Genomic DNA, 15,443 nt, shown 5'->3' with positions numbered 1-15,443 from the left:
TTTCCAGAACAGCATCTGGAAATAAGTGTAAAACCTCAAATAGATGTTGCAAAAGAAATCTGAAATTAACTTTATTGATTTTTCCATTACTTTTTTTTTTTAGTCCCAGGCTATTCTTTTCCTCTGCCAAATTAGCATAGACAGATGCTGTTTTTTCCTTAGACAATGTCAATTAAGGCCAAACTGAAAGACCAAAGAGTACATGTATTGGAAAATACATGTATTGAATGCAATGTAAAGTTTAAATTTTAAAAATCTAATGTTTACGTGATTTTTAGTTCTGGGTATTATGAATTTTCTTTCCTTGCTTGTTTCAGGCTGGTTTGTTCATTGATAAGGGTGTTAAAACAACTAATGCTAGCGTTGATGATCCCAGAGAATATCTTTGTCTGGACAACAATGCAAGGTAAAGGATATTGTCCTTCAAGTGAGTGAAAAGTGGCAAAATTCTGAGATTGGTCTTACATTCACATGAGGGAAAAACATTTTTAAAACAACATAATTATTTAAAATTTATTTATAAAATATTAGTTAACCATTGCTCATTAATGTTACAATTTATTAATGTTACAGTTTATTAATGTTACAATTTATTAATGTTACAATTTATTTATAAAATATTTAACTAGTTCTAAATAACAACCAAACAATAAGTTCATATATATTCTTTTCCCTTATTTGTTCATCTGTTTTGGGAACAACAGAGCATGGTGTGCCTTTAAGGGAGGTGGCTGTTTCTTCTGAGCCCTTGCGCAGGGTAGTTTTCATGCTCTTAGAAGTTACTGTTTTTAAACATGCTCTCCTATCATGTTTAAAGTGGTTTCTGGAATTGCTGTTAAAAGTAAAGTCTTATTTTAAAATCGGCTCTTCTGATTTATGACTCAGTTTTAAATAATCGTGAGAAAAAGGCTTAATAGAGCCAAGGAATACATCAATACGCCTTTTGTACTGCTGAATGCTTCCTATAATAGATCAGTGGTAGTTTTACTGAACACTATTTAGAGAGAGAGTACAATCAACCATGTTTTCTTCAGTTTACAGAGTGAGAGAAAATAATGGAGAGTCTAGGAAAACTCCAGGTTATACTGCGCCTGTTAGTCTTGTCCTGAACTTCAAATAAAATAGCCTGAGATAGTGGCCAAGTGGCAATATTGGATAACTGTATCTGTCAGTGTTTCACTGTGATAACTAAGCATTAGGACTGAAAATGTATTTCATAAGATTATCTTTATTTCTGGTTGACCTGTGTTTAGAATGAGGATAGCTAAGTGATAGTTGCAGAGAGTGAAGTTCCTAATTTTGGTGATACTCAATACTTCATGATTTGGAAATGAACTTGCTAGTTTGAAGTTTTGACGGCAAACCTGTACAACCCTTGTGGATTACCTCAGTCATAACAGGTAGTCAAGAGGGACATAGGAGGGGCAAAATGCCCGGTAAGAGTCTGTAGGGTGTTGACAGGGCGTCGACAGAGGATGCGAGAAACTCAGTGCATGAGATGGGTTTCACATTTCACATCAGCCAAGGAAGTATTGAGGCACTCTGTAACTACATGAGGCCACTAAGCATTGTGCATGTAACCAAACTGGAGGGGTTTAAATGTTAATTGAGGAGCCTGAGACTGTCAAAAACAAACATTTGCCCATTCTCCCCTGGGGCGGACAGGGCAGATCCAAAGCACAAGGTGATCAGGATAAGGGGCATATATGTCTTTACCTGCTGAAAATGTATTTGTGTAATTTTTTAAAATGTATTACTTTTTCTCTGGGATCTTGGGAATAATCAAGTGAAAGCTTCCACCAGTCTTTAATCAGGCTCTTTCTTCCTGTTGCTAAAACAGTTTCCAGCCATAACTTACCATAATAGACCATCTTGGTGGCAATGCAGAGTGTCTCGGTTGGAACAGAAAAATATCTCAGGTGTGCTCAAAGAAGGAGCACTCCTCAACATCAGAAGAGTTTGAAAGTTTTGAAGGAGCAGTTAGACAAACCTTCAGCTTTTATTTTGTGTAGCACGTGTCAGCCCTGTGTATCCTTCCAAGGAGCTTTAATTCCCTCCATCAAACTTTCACGTTAATGCTGCAATAGAAGTGGGGAGGGACTACTCTGGGGAGGGCAAAGAGAAAAAGCAAGGAGATAAAAGAAAGTTAGGTGCAGCTAAAGAAACTTGGGGAGATTGAGCAAAGTCCCGTGAGAGTTATTGGAAAATGGAAGTTTTAAGTTCTCGCTTCATTATACCCCAAAGACACTTTTTTTAGAATAGAGCGCTAGACCTGTCCCTGGCTTTGGCTTCTGTCATTCCAAACGCGAAGCAGAGCGGACTTTGCCCATCAGATGAGCATGAGTGTTTACCTGTCAGGCTTTCTCAGCCCAACGTATACGGCATGTGTAAAAGAAACTACATTCTTATATTGGGTGTTTGTGTTTTTATCTATGCCAGGTTTCGACCTCATCAAGATGCAGACCCTGAAAAGCCCCGAGTTGCTGCCCTGATTGACAGATTAATCTCTTTCAAAAACAACGATCACGGGGCCTGGGTCAGGGGAGGAGATATCCTCATTCAGAACTCTGGGTAGGTATCTGGAAGCAAACATCTGCATGTTGTTAAGAAGTTTCCCCTGAAGTTCTGTTTATGAAAGCGCGTTACAACAGGGTTATAATAGAAGACTGATGCTTAACTCGAACTTCTCAGTATCTTGAACCAGTTTCACACCATCCCACTGCTTTAAATGAAACAAGATTATATGTGATTAGATGACAATCTACATTAAACAGCAAAAAGAAAATGTGTAATAAAAAGAAGTCTAAAGGTTGGTAGACACAGTAAATTTATGAGGCATCTATGGTTTCCCTGAAACTCTCGTGTTCCTACTTAGAATATATAGAAAATTATTTGATTTTTTTTTTAAACAGCAGCGTTTCTATGAGAGTTATTAAGTCTGTGGTGATTCTAAACTCTGTGAATAGAAAAATTCAGGTTTTCTTCAGGGCATGGTAGTAGGTAGGTGTAGCTTACAGGAGCTTACTGTAGGATAATCCAGAAAGCATGACTAAAGCTTTTAACTTTCTTTTAGGTTTGCAGACAATGGAATAGGTTTGACGTTTGCTAGGTGAGTACTTAATATTAATCACTTATGTTTTTTCCTGTCTAGAATCTTAGAAGCTATACATCTGTCTACTAAAATTAATAGGTATACTTTCATAAGGCCCGATTCTATTTCCAGTGATGCGGATGATGTTATAAAGGCTGTAAACTGACACAATTGCCAAAGCTTGCACTTTAATTCAACCTATGCCTGGTTTACACAACAGTTTGCTACCTCTTCACCAGAAGGGTTATGTCTATCCAGGTATTTTTCGTACTGTATGATTCCTTAGGCAGTTTTGACTTTCTCTTGAACAGTTGAAAGTGAGTAAAGAAAAAGAACGGGGATGAGCATTTAGAGGGGGCAGAGTCCCTTTCTAATAAAAAAGAATTGAGTAACTCCAGTAGTAAGCCAAAACTGCTGCCATTTAGGTTATGACAGTCTGGTTCTAGGATTGCAAAAGTGGGCTGTTGTGAAAGGAGGAGTGCTGCACTACAAAGGGGAGATAGAAAATTTAATGCTTAGCGCTCTGCTAGCATTTCAAACACTTAGCCTGTAATACTGTTTATGACTGAATGTATTGTTCTGTGTATTGTAAATGAAGTCTAGACTGCTCTGCTTTAGGAGGACTATTACAGAAGTAAAAGCAGGACAGAAGTAGGACTGTTACAGAAGAAGTAGTAGGACTGTAAGAAATAGAAGAAGAAGTAGGACTGTTATAGATGTAAAAGTAAGAGTCTTGGCTAAAAGCTTGTCTCTGACATTGCTTTGATAGTGATGGGAGCTTCCCAAATGATGAAGGTGCCAGCCAGGAGGTATCTGAGTCACTGTTCATAGGTGAAAGCAAGAATTATGGGTTTCCAGGTGGCCGAAACAAATACGCGGGAACTGGAGGAATAGACAACAAGACGCGCACTCTGCCTAGAAATCGGTAAGTATGTTATGAGTGAAGCAAGTAGAAATTACATGAGAAATGTTCTCTGTACCAGATGCAAACACCCTTCTTGCTTGAGTCCTGGGAGACTAGGAACCTATTGAAGGTGATCCTGTCTTTTTCTTTTTAACAATTTGTGTGTAGCTGTGTCACTCTCACCTTTCTGCTGAGTCAGTTTCCAGCTGATGCTGCCACAGGTCACTCTTCCCGAGTGATTTAAGTTAACCTACTTAATGAAACAACATTTGGGCTGGGAAGAGAGAAAGGAAAAGCTTTCAGGTGAAAGGATTCCAAGGGTCGGTTTAGGATCAGAAACTACAGTCTGTCCGTGAAAAATCCCAGTCTGTGACCGTGATCCTTGTCTCTTCTCTCTGGCTTGCTGTGATGCTTGTTTAACATAGTGCAAGTCCTACCCTCGCCAGAGAATAGAAAAGAAGGGTGAGGTAGGCCTAGGCCACCCTGGATTTTTGCTGCTTAGCCATTTAGTGAAAAGAAGTTAATGTGGTGATGATATATAAGGTATTCAGTCCAGTTGACCAGAATCACAGAATAGTTGAAGTTGGAAGGGACTCTGAAGTTGGAAGGGACCGTGTCCAACTCCCCTGCTCAAGCAGGTCCACCTAGAGGTGGTTGTCCAGGATCACGTTCAGGTGTCTTTACAATATCCCCAAGGATGGAGACTCTATAACCTCCGTGGGTAACCTGTGCCAGTGCTCAGTCACCCTCACAGTGAAAAAATTTCTTATGTTCAGGATGAACCTCCTGTTCTTCAGCTTGTGCCCATTGCCTCTTGTCCTATCACTGGGCACCACTGGAAAGAGCCTGGCTCCATCATCTTTGCACCCTCCCTTCAGAGATTCCCACCTGAGCCTTCTCTGCTCCAGGCTGAACAGTCTGAGGTTTCCCAGTGTTTCCAGTTGCTTAATAATCTTTGTGGCCCTGTTATGGTTTGAGGAACCAACAACAATTTATTGTCGTTTAGACAATTACTCTTTCAGCTGATGAATCCTTTCCCACCCAGGAAGGGGAATCAGGGGAAAAACATGGAAACCTGAGAGTTGAAATATAAACAGATTTAATAGAATAAGACTAAATAATTAACGTTAATAATACTAAAAAACCAATATTTATATAGATACCAATATAAAATATACAAGGATGATACTTGGCCAATTATATCAGTGGGAAGCTGTGCATTCCCCGCAGCAGACAGCAAACGTGGGACACTGCGAGCACTGCAGCTTTGGGAGGAAGGGAAGGGCTCAGGGGTCTGGCAACCGGGGCAGGAAGTTCTCAGGATTGCCGCCATCAAGGAAGAGAGAGAGCTTCGCAGCAAACTTTCTAATTTATATTGAATATGACATTCATGGTATGAAATAATCCTGTTGGCCAGCCTGGGTCAAATGACAGGGTCTCGCTCCTTCTCGCTCTTTCTCGTTCCTGCACCTCGCCAACTCAAAAACACTGAGACCTCAAAACCCACTCACCATAGCTGGCTATAAAGTAAATATTTTCACAAATTCAGTCACTAGCGTCTTCTAAGTGTGCAATTTTCCCTAGCATTAGAAGAGAGATTAGTCCTGTGTCACTCAAGCCAGGACAGGCCCTTTGTTGGACTGTGTCCCATAGCTCCATGTCTGTTTTGTACGAGGGACAAGCACTCTAGTTGTGGCTTCACCAGTGCTGAATAGATGGGAAGGGTCACCTTCCTCCATCTGTTTGCAAGACTTCTCCCAGTGCAGCCCAGGATATCATTTACCTCTTGCGGCAAGGGCACATTGGCTTATGGTCGTCAAATTGGTTTCCACCAGGACCTGTGGGTCCTTCTCACTGGCGCATAGGGTTGTTCCTCCCTAGGCGCAGGACTTTGCACTTCCCCACGTTGAACTTCATGAGGTTCCCATCTTCCCATTTTTCCAGCCTGTTGAGGTCTGTCTGAATGGCAGTATGACCCTCTGGTGTATCAGCTGCTCCTCACACATTTGTCCGCTCTACAAACTTGCTGAGACTATGTTCATCCCTATCATCCAGATCACTAATGAAAATGTTGTACAAGATTGGAGCCAGTATTGACCCTTGGGGCTGCACCACTGCCCTCAAGTAGACTTCATGCCACCACCCTCCGGGCCCAATCATTCAGCTAGTTTCCAATCCACCCCACTATCCTCTCATCCAGCCCATACTTCATGAGGATCTTATGGGACACAATGTCAAAAACTACTGAAGTTTAGGTAGACCATGTCCACTCCTCTCCCCTTAGCTACCAGACCAATCATTTCATCACAGAAGTTTATCAAGTTGGTCAAGTATGACTTTTCATTAGTGAATCCATGCTGGTAACTCCTGATGACTTTCTTGTCCTTCATGGGCCTTGAAATGGTTTCCAAGATTAGCTGCTCCGTCACCTTCCTGGGGATGGAGCTGAGGCTTTCCAGCCTGCAGTTCCCTGGGTGTTCTGCCTTGAAGTTAGAAGTGACAGTTGCTTTCCTCCAGTCTATGGGCACTTCTCCGAGTTGCCATCATTGATCAAAGAGCAGGTGGTATTATTCTCATGCTGTATTTCACCTGTTGGGAAAGGGGCACATTTGCAAATGTACAGAGATAGCTCTTCTAACAGGAAAAATCAAATAAACAGGGGATTTTTTGACTCATTAGGTAAGTGCAGAAAAAAGATTTCCTTTACTAAGATCTAACCTGCAAGTCATTCTCTTAATGTTGCTTTCGTGATTCCTTTGTGAAGAAATGTATTTGTTACACAGATTCAGGGTTATCATGGGTTTTGTTACAGGATGCTATAAATATTTGCTTGCATTAACAGGACATTTCCAATCAGAGGCTTTCAAATTTATGATGGACCTATTCACCTTACCAAGTGCACATTCAAAAGCTTTGTGCCAACTCCAGACAGATTTACCAGTGCAGTTGGATTCTTGATGAAAAATCCATGGCAGATGACACCAAAAAACAACATTTCTCTTGTGAAGTTTGGTCCGAATGTAAGTTTATTACAAGTTTTCTTTTATTCTTGGAAACTACTTTCTTTTCTTCTTGCTGTATTTAAAATCAAGATGCAGGGGTCCTAGCTCATCTTTTCCATACATCCCTACTACAGAGTTTCTCTCTGTGTTGGAAGTCACCCAAGGTGTATCCTTTGTCTCCTGAGCAAAAAATAATACCAAGGGAGACATAGGAGATATGTTGTAATAATGATCTTTTTCATGGCTAATGGTAAAGCTGAAAGGAGACTTTTGTAAGGTTTTGCATATCGTTAGTAATGAGTTTTCAGCTGCAAATATTAACACTGTTAAAAAGCAAGACCTGGCCTGAGCCTATTACTAAAAATCAACCTGTCTGTTTTGCCAGATGCCACTGTCCTTGCCGTAAGGTTTTTAATCAACCTTGACAAATTCCTGTGTCTCTGCAGATGTACAAGTGTCAGTCTGTGCTTCGTCTGGGGGGAAAGAATAAATATTTTAATTGTTGTTGCTAGGTTTCTTTGAAAGTCTTCTTTGGAAAACCTGGTCCCTGGTTTGAAGAAGGAGATCTGGATGGTGACAAGAACTCAATATTCCATGATCTAGATGGTTCAGTGACTGACTACAAGGATACCTATGTGGGCAGAATGGATAACTACTTGATTCAACACCCCAAATGCATTAATATTACAGAATGGAGTGGAGTGGTTTGCAGTGGGACCTATGCCCAGGCTAGTACTCTTGTAGCTTTCTGTTTGGGGCAAATCTACAATATGAAAAACTTGCGGGGGCATGGGAAGTGTAAGAACCACAAAATTACCTATCTTTGTATTTAAAAAATCTTTGATGTTTTAAGAATACTTTTATGCATATTACACTTTTCAGCTGGTTGTGTTTATCGTGTTCCCTTCAGCATGCAAACTGGGAGTACAGTATTAGATGCTGCAAGGTAAAACCAAACATGTATGCATGCCAGGACTTCCATGTTGCAACCCTAACTGCTAAAACTTTTTTTTTATTGGAGGTGTTTTCTTCCACTGGAGTTTTGTCTGTCTTTTTTTCCACAGAGTGGATTCCAAGGGGTTTGGGTTTTTGTTTTTTGTTTTTTTTTTTTTTAAATGGAGATGTTAAATACCACCTTCTGAATACAAATCTCATATAGGTGTGATTTCCATTCTAGGTGAGTTTGGCCAAGTCCCATAGCTGATTCTACATATTATTTTTTTTTCTCCCTCCTTCCCCATTTTCTGTCTGTAAAATGGAAAAAAATCTACAGAAGTTTTTCAAATAGGGCTCTTCTTCAGGACATATTTGTGTATGGCATAACTCAGAACATCAAATTGCAGCGTTTTGACTAATGATGTACTGATCATTCTTCACTGTTCATTTCCTTTTGCACGGTATCCGAATCTTTCCTCTTTATCCTCCTTAATATCCTGTAGGTTTATGTCCAAACCTGGAATGGACAGAATCTTTCCATGACTATTGTTCGAGATGAGTACCCAGCTAATCCCATGGTTCTTCGAGGTATTAATCAGAGAGCCGTCTTTCAACAATACCAGCCTGTAGTGATGCTCCAAAAGGGCTACACAATACATTGGAATGGAAAAGCTCCAAACGTCACCTATCTTTATCTCATTAACTTCAACAAGTATGTTTACTTTCTTTTATGTCATTGATCCATAAGGCAATGCTGAAGTAATGTCCTGCAGAATTAGCATGTGTGAGTTTGCAGTCATCAGTAAGACTGGATTTTAGGTTGGCTTTTTTCATCATTACGAATACTGAAGTGTGAAAAGCAAGAGATTAAACAATCGACCTGCACCTAAACTTAAACCGTTGTTCAGTACAGTGTCTTTAAGGAAAATCCTTTGGAGAAGAGAGCGTGCAAATAGTGAACTAGAGCAGAGTTGGAGTTTAATAGTTCAGCATACGTGATTTTTGTTGCCAGATGTCTAATGTATAAAATCAAATATATCCTGAGAGTATCAAAATTACTGTAACATTTAATTGAACACTTTGTGTAGAGAGGGAAAGAAAGATCTTCCAGTTGAGAGTTTGGGTGATTTTTGTGTTCCTGTTCCTTGGTTTTTGAGTGATCTGTTTGCTGCGTATTGTCATCTAAACTGTTCCTACAGTGAATCATACATTTTACTTTGTTTTCAGGAATGACTGGATTCGTGTTGGTCTTTGTTATCAACCAAATACAGATTTTTTTATAGTTTTGGAAGCCTTTCAAAGGCGGTCATCTGCTCTGTCAAGCAAGGTAGAGCGCTACACGCCTGTATCTTCAATGATGGAGCTTGAAAAGAATCGATCAGACAAGAAGTTTTACTTCGACAACAGTACTGGGTAACTTTGTAACTTGACCCTATTGGAAGATGTTGTTTAACCTTAAAATGTCCAGTTTGATAATCTTAAAAACAACTGATTGAGGCATCCGCATAAGAGGAAAGTTGTTGCAAAGGAGCCCAAAGCCTATTTGAAAGAATATTTTATGTGACTTTGAATCTCCAAAATACAGTGGTTGTCGTTCCAATACTTTTTCAAGAGCACCAGAGTCACTACAGATATTTCTTACCTTGCACCTGGGGAAAATGTGGTATGTGGTGTGTTGCCAGAGCAGTGTCTTTCAGGAAGGAACTTCTAAGTTTTCAAAGAAAACATGTGCTGCCTTGTTAAACTGAAAATTCTACAAATTTCCAAGAAGTTTTCTGTTCCAAGTATACTTTAAGAAGGTTATTTTTGAAAATCCTAATCTGTTTTCAGCCTTCTTGAAAGCACTTCTCTTTCAAAAGTACTTCGGACAGAGGCCACTGAGACCCTTCTGAAAGTTTTAAAGATATCATCAACTTTTAATAAAATAAGTCTTACATAGAATCACAGGATGGTTCAGGTTGGAAGGGACCTTAAAGATCATTTAGTTCCACCCCCCCTGCCATGGGCAGGGACACCTCCCACTAGACCAGGCTGCTCAAAGCCCCATCCAGCCTGGCCTTGAACACTTCCAGGGATGGGGCATCCACAACCTCCCTGGGCAACCTGTTCCAGTGCCTCACCACCCTCACAGTAACGAATTTCTTCCTGACATCTAACCTAAATCTCCCCGCTTTCAGTTTAAAACCATTACCCCTTGTCATATCATTACACTCCCTGCTCAAGAGTCCCTCCCCATCTTTCCTGTAGGCCCCCTTTGTGTACTGGAAGGCTGCATGTTGATCTTTAATTTATAATTTGTTCTCTTATTTATTTTGTTCCCTTATCTGCTACTTTGTCTCTCTGTAGTAAATATGCAGAGGAATGTAGCTTTTGAAAAGACATTTACATTTCTTTTGTCTGAGAGCTAACGGTCAAATATATAATAGGAGAATTACCAGTCTTTGTGTACTATGAACGTTAATGACCGGTACCCCCTAAATTGCATTTCCAGGCATTTGCAACAGTACATTACATTGTCCAGTGCTGGTGGGTGAAGCGGAATACCCAAACAGTTACTGCTGGGTATCTGCAAAGATCTGTGATCAAAGAAAACATTTGTGTTGTGCGGTTTGGTTTTTGTTTCCTGCAAGTCACTGATTTGAGGAGAGGCGGTTCTTTTCAAAGCATATCTTTATGAATGCATATCTCCTTTAATTGTTGGGGATTTCAGATATATCAGTAGAGACTTCCTAACTCTAATAAACTGTAAATATTTTGAAAAAGGTTGAACAATGGTGAAGTGAATACTGTAGTTTCTCTGCTTCTGAAAATCATGAAATACAGCTGTTTAGGTTTAACATAAATAGCTATCTTTCCAGCAATTGATCTGTATTCTTTTTCCCCCTCTTGTGTAGATTACTGTTTTTATTTCTTCAAGCCAAATATAATAGGGATGGTCACAGTTATTGCTCATCTCAGGGATGTGAAAGGATCAAGATTGTGACCAAAGATTCAGCAAAAGGAATCAGTAACTGCATGGCAAAAGCTTACCCAAAGTACTATCAAGGACCAACTGTCATAAAGCGGATGCCAGTAAAAACTACTGTACCATGTACAAAATGTGGCACAACTCAGGTGAGATAAAATAAGCAAAAACTTTCATGAACTGTATAGTTGGTGTTTCTGTTTACTCACTTCAAGGCAGAATTTCAGTCTTGCAGCACAGAATACTGCACCTACCAGCTTGTCATGGTCACGTTGTTAATGTCCTGTACGCTAGAAGGCGGGGAGTCCCTCATAGCGCAAAGGTTTCAGCTTTTGTTATTTGAAAAATATTGTTTCACCTCTCACTGAGTGCTACTGAGAAGGGACATAGGTAGATCTGGTGTCTTGTACAACAGCGTTGTCTGTACTCCATGTAGAGTAGCTTTGCTGCAGAGATCTATATGGTATTGGTCAGCCTTCTCTGTTCTTTGCCTGTGAGCATGAACTTGAAATTGCATTATCCATTTTAGCTGTACAAGCTAAGAAACATACTGAAAGTAAGGAATAAAGTGGGTTACACTATACAGCATGATATTTATTGGCATTGCTAGTACCATAAATAATGCCACTGACAAATGGATGCATTTGCTTTGGAGCACGGGTGGCCTGTTGTAAATTGTCTGGCATGGTAAAGTGTTGAAGATACATGGATCAGTGTACTTAATGTGTTTTGTTTGATATCCAGATGGTGTTCACCAGTGATCCTCACAAAAACTACCTCCTTGTGCAGATTAACTCATCTGGTAAAGAGTTAGGCAGAGGTCAGCAAGCATTTATTTCTGTAAGTATTCTCCATGGTTTTCTTCTAACTGTCATTCTTTTTAGCAGTTTATATTACAGCAGTTGTACAGCTCTACATAATGCTGCTCACTTTTCTTCACTGAACGGAAAGTGTCAGTTCTTAGTTTAAAAACCAAGCATTCAAAAAGCTGATGTTTTAACCACAGAAAATGAGGCTCCGAAGCTTTGTTTCATATTCAAATTGTTTCCTGCTGGAGAGAAAATTTATACCAATAAGGGAGAGTTAAAAACTTTGAGATTCATGTTGAAACCTGGATGGATGTACATTTATTAATGGCTGCTTTTGGACAAAAAAAAACCCCAACCAAACACAAACAACCTGTTAGTTAAATCCATTTTTGTGCTGACAGATGGTGAGTTAATGGGATGAGTTACGCAAGCCAATAAGCTTTGCTAAACTTCTTCAAAATGGCATTTACAAAAGAATCCATAGAGATTTCTGTATTTATTCTGATGCAGTTCTGATAAGCCAGTGATGTGATAAACGTATCAAGTAGTTTACATCAGCTTTTCTATTTGGGTGCTGAAGGAGACTTGCACGTGATGCTGTAATAGCATTTGCAGGCATCCTCACGCCACAAAGCTTTGCGTCTGTACGTGGTTTACATTCTGCAATGTCAGTGTGTTAGCTTGGTTGTAGTAAAACCCTTGAGTTACCTAGACAGATGAATGGCACATGAGCAGCATGACTGTAGCAGCTGTGGACTTCCACGGGAACGTGCGTGCCGTATCCAAAGCAGTAAGAGCACTCTGTAGGAAGAAAGTGTGCTGCTTCAGGGGCAGATTAACTGTACTATTGCCAAGAAGTCCAGGTGGTGCAGTATCTGAATTTTAGCTTCCCAAAGCAGGAGCAATGACTGAGGCAGATGGTAAGTCACCTGAAACGTATGATCTCCCTGTAGAAGCCAGGAACTGAAGGCTCCCGTGCAATTTCAGAAGTCCCACTGAAAGCCTCCCCTCAAGGAGAAGAATTAAGAGGTGCGAGGGAGAAGCAAGTATTTGTAAGGAAATTAGTGCACCACTGTGTCTAAACTAGTTGAAGATTAACGCTTAGTACGGTAGAATCGCTGTTGAATTCATATTAACTTTAAGAAAGAAAGAAAAAGTTCATTTCTCTTTTTCTCCTCCCATTCAGGTCAATGACACTATGTTTTCCTTCAAGGATAATGGTATACTTATTGTTGTAGTTGATGCCTGCATTGGCACAGTGTCGGGAAACAAATTATTTTCTGGAGTAGACATTAAGCGTGTAGACGGATATTTAAAATCTGGAATTCCACAAAGGTACATGTAATGAGCACTTATTTCCAGTATGTCCTGTAAGCTGTAGCTCTGCTCTCTAATGAAGATTTGAATAATGAAATCTATGCAGGAGCACTGAAAGTGGGCAAACATGCATTAAGTTGAGGGGGAAGGAGAAACATAGGAGCATTTTCACAGACAATTTAACCTTATTTGAGAAGACAAAGCAACTCAAATTTTGAACACGTACAATTTTCCACTGTTGCTTGTCTTTCACCTTAAAAAGATTTATTTTTTTTTAACAGAACATCATGTAATAACACTTCTTTGCTTAAAGCAAAAATAACTTTTTGTTTAATAAGGTCACTGAAGGACACTGAGAAGAACTATGTGACAAGGTATCATACAGCTCTCTCCTTATCTAGGGAGAAAACTTATCATTAAAGACAGATTGAAAAGTTAGTGTCAGAAAAATCAAAATTTTAATTTTCTAATTTTTGATTAATATTTAAACTTCATTTTTTTTTGTTTCCATGTCATGAAATGACATGGCGTGAGTACTCTTAAGGAAGTGGACTATGAGGCCAGCTAGCTGTATAATCTTGTAGCTGAATATTAAGAAAACTTGTTTATAACAGCTGCTGTCTCTGCACTGTTTCTGCTGCAGGTCTATCGTTCTACTGAGCACGAGAGGTGATGTAGCAATTCCTAATAATTTATCAGACGCCTTAATGTCCCTGGGGACAGCCAAACCGCCTTATCTTCAGAGTAACGGTTGGTGGAAATTTTGCACATTTCTTTGACACCGCCTTGGTCTGTGTGTTTGTGTTGGCGTGGTGGGTTTCTCATGGGGTGTGTGAAGAGGATGCAGCTGGCGGAGGATGGTTGCCAGTTTGCACTGGTGTGGGCTGCTGTGTTTCAGCCCTCGTTGAGAGCGGGGAGGATGGGCACCCCTTCAGCAGATGGGCAGAAAACCGTTTCTGTTGCCCTGAAGAGCATTGTCTGAAGCTTGTTGCAAGCAGAGAAGTTACTAGCAGTTCTTTGTGCCTGTGGATTACAGAAACAGAGCCCCAGGCTTTTTTCCCAAAGCCTGTGTTTTGTGCCTCACCCAGCAAATTTATTTTTAAACAGTCTCCGGTGCCAGGCTAGTATTTTCTGTTCTAACAAAATTTGAAGATGGAGATGGGAAGCTGTCATTATTTTGAGGGATGATCACTTTATAGGCCACAAGGGGTAGCACATGTCCTGAACGGGCCCTGACACAAGTCCTGTCTGAGAAAGCAGGTTTTATAGCTGTCCCAATAGCTGTGTTTTCAAATTAAGATTTCAGAGCGCTTAATACCAAATATTGAAGAAGGAAATTGCAAATCACTGTTTCCTTGTGAGGTGCACGTGGAGCTGGGAGTAGATGAGTGTCCTGAGTAATGTGGGGGAAGAATTTCTGAGGAGCTTGTCGCTTCCTTCCCAACTTGTCCTGTGTTGTGCTTGGACGGGCTTGGCTGGTTCAGTAACACTGAGCTGTCTTTGTCACAGGAAGCTTGGCCTTTCTGGGCTTCAGAGGAAACTTTAAGCCGTCCTGGGTTAAGCTGTTTACCGGTCCTGCTGGGCATGGGCTCGTTCAAATAGAAAAGTATATCCCTTTACAACTGGAAGAGTATGGCTGTGCCAGAGCAAACAAAAGCCGACGGAAAGACCTCGAGCTTCTGAAGAAGGCTACACGATCTCAATAAAGACTAAGATGTACATAAAAGCTGGGGGAAAAAATGTGAACTAACTTATTTTTTAATTTATGGCATTTTAAACTATATTGTTTTCCAAGTAAATCATGTTATTGTCTGACAGATGTTTGCCAGCATTGACCGCTTGAATGCCAATCTGTGCACCTTCTAGTTGTACAAAATATTAAAGAATTTATTAGTATTTGTATAAACAGGTTTCAGAGATTTTTCAGATGTTTGTATTTACTGTAAACAAGTTCCTTCTGTTTAATACTCCATTTGTATGTAAGAGGGTGTTCATAAAAGCCTTAAATTTTTGATAACAGGTGTTGGAGTGCATATTGGATTACTTGAAAGATTATCATTAAAGTCTCAATAAACAGCTTGAATTGGTCATTATAACTTATGCAGTTATCCTCAGCTGTTTAGGTGTTTTCCTGAGGGTTTATTTAGCAGTCAGCTCAGTTACATTCTCAATCTGCCTTCCAAGGTGTTAAAAGCCAATTTACCTTACGTGTGCAGCTGACTCAAAGGATTTTAACCGCAGTAAAATTTTTGCTTTGCTGCATGAAAGATGGAGAGGAGGGATTCAAAGATCCAGCCCTGGGCTGGGTATGGATTGTGTACTGTGCAACTGAGTTTAACACGGCTGTATGTACCAGCATGGCATACAGAGTAGAAAATGACTACCGTTCTTTGGGGTCACTGTTTACTATTCACCCCTA

General features: G+C 40.1%; 1 protein-coding gene across 1 annotated transcript in view; it reads left to right on the top strand.

Moving 5' to 3' along the window:
* The window catches only part of CEMIP2 (cell migration inducing hyaluronidase 2), a 51,081-nt gene extending 36,226 nt beyond the window's left edge, over nt 1-14,855 (top strand). The window contains exons 12-24 of the mRNA XM_074570250.1: nt 318-406; nt 2,440-2,571; nt 3,074-3,109; nt 3,861-4,016; nt 6,838-7,015; nt 7,510-7,725; nt 8,437-8,645; nt 9,161-9,346; nt 10,828-11,047; nt 11,643-11,738; nt 12,894-13,042; nt 13,668-13,774; nt 14,534-14,855. Coding sequence (XP_074426351.1) covers nt 318-406; nt 2,440-2,571; nt 3,074-3,109; nt 3,861-4,016; nt 6,838-7,015; nt 7,510-7,725; nt 8,437-8,645; nt 9,161-9,346; nt 10,828-11,047; nt 11,643-11,738; nt 12,894-13,042; nt 13,668-13,774; nt 14,534-14,730 — 1,971 coding nt within the window. The 3' untranslated portion in view covers nt 14,731-14,855. The remainder of the gene's footprint in view (nt 1-317; nt 407-2,439; nt 2,572-3,073; nt 3,110-3,860; nt 4,017-6,837; nt 7,016-7,509; nt 7,726-8,436; nt 8,646-9,160; nt 9,347-10,827; nt 11,048-11,642; nt 11,739-12,893; nt 13,043-13,667; nt 13,775-14,533) is intronic.
* Nucleotides 14,856-15,443: the final 588 nt, after the last annotated feature.

Source organism: Larus michahellis, chromosome Z (genome assembly GCF_964199755.1).
Source record: "Larus michahellis chromosome Z, bLarMic1.1, whole genome shotgun sequence".
Lineage (NCBI taxonomy): Eukaryota > Metazoa > Chordata > Aves > Charadriiformes > Laridae > Larus > Larus michahellis.
This window is presented reverse-complemented; position numbering and strand designations above follow the sequence as displayed.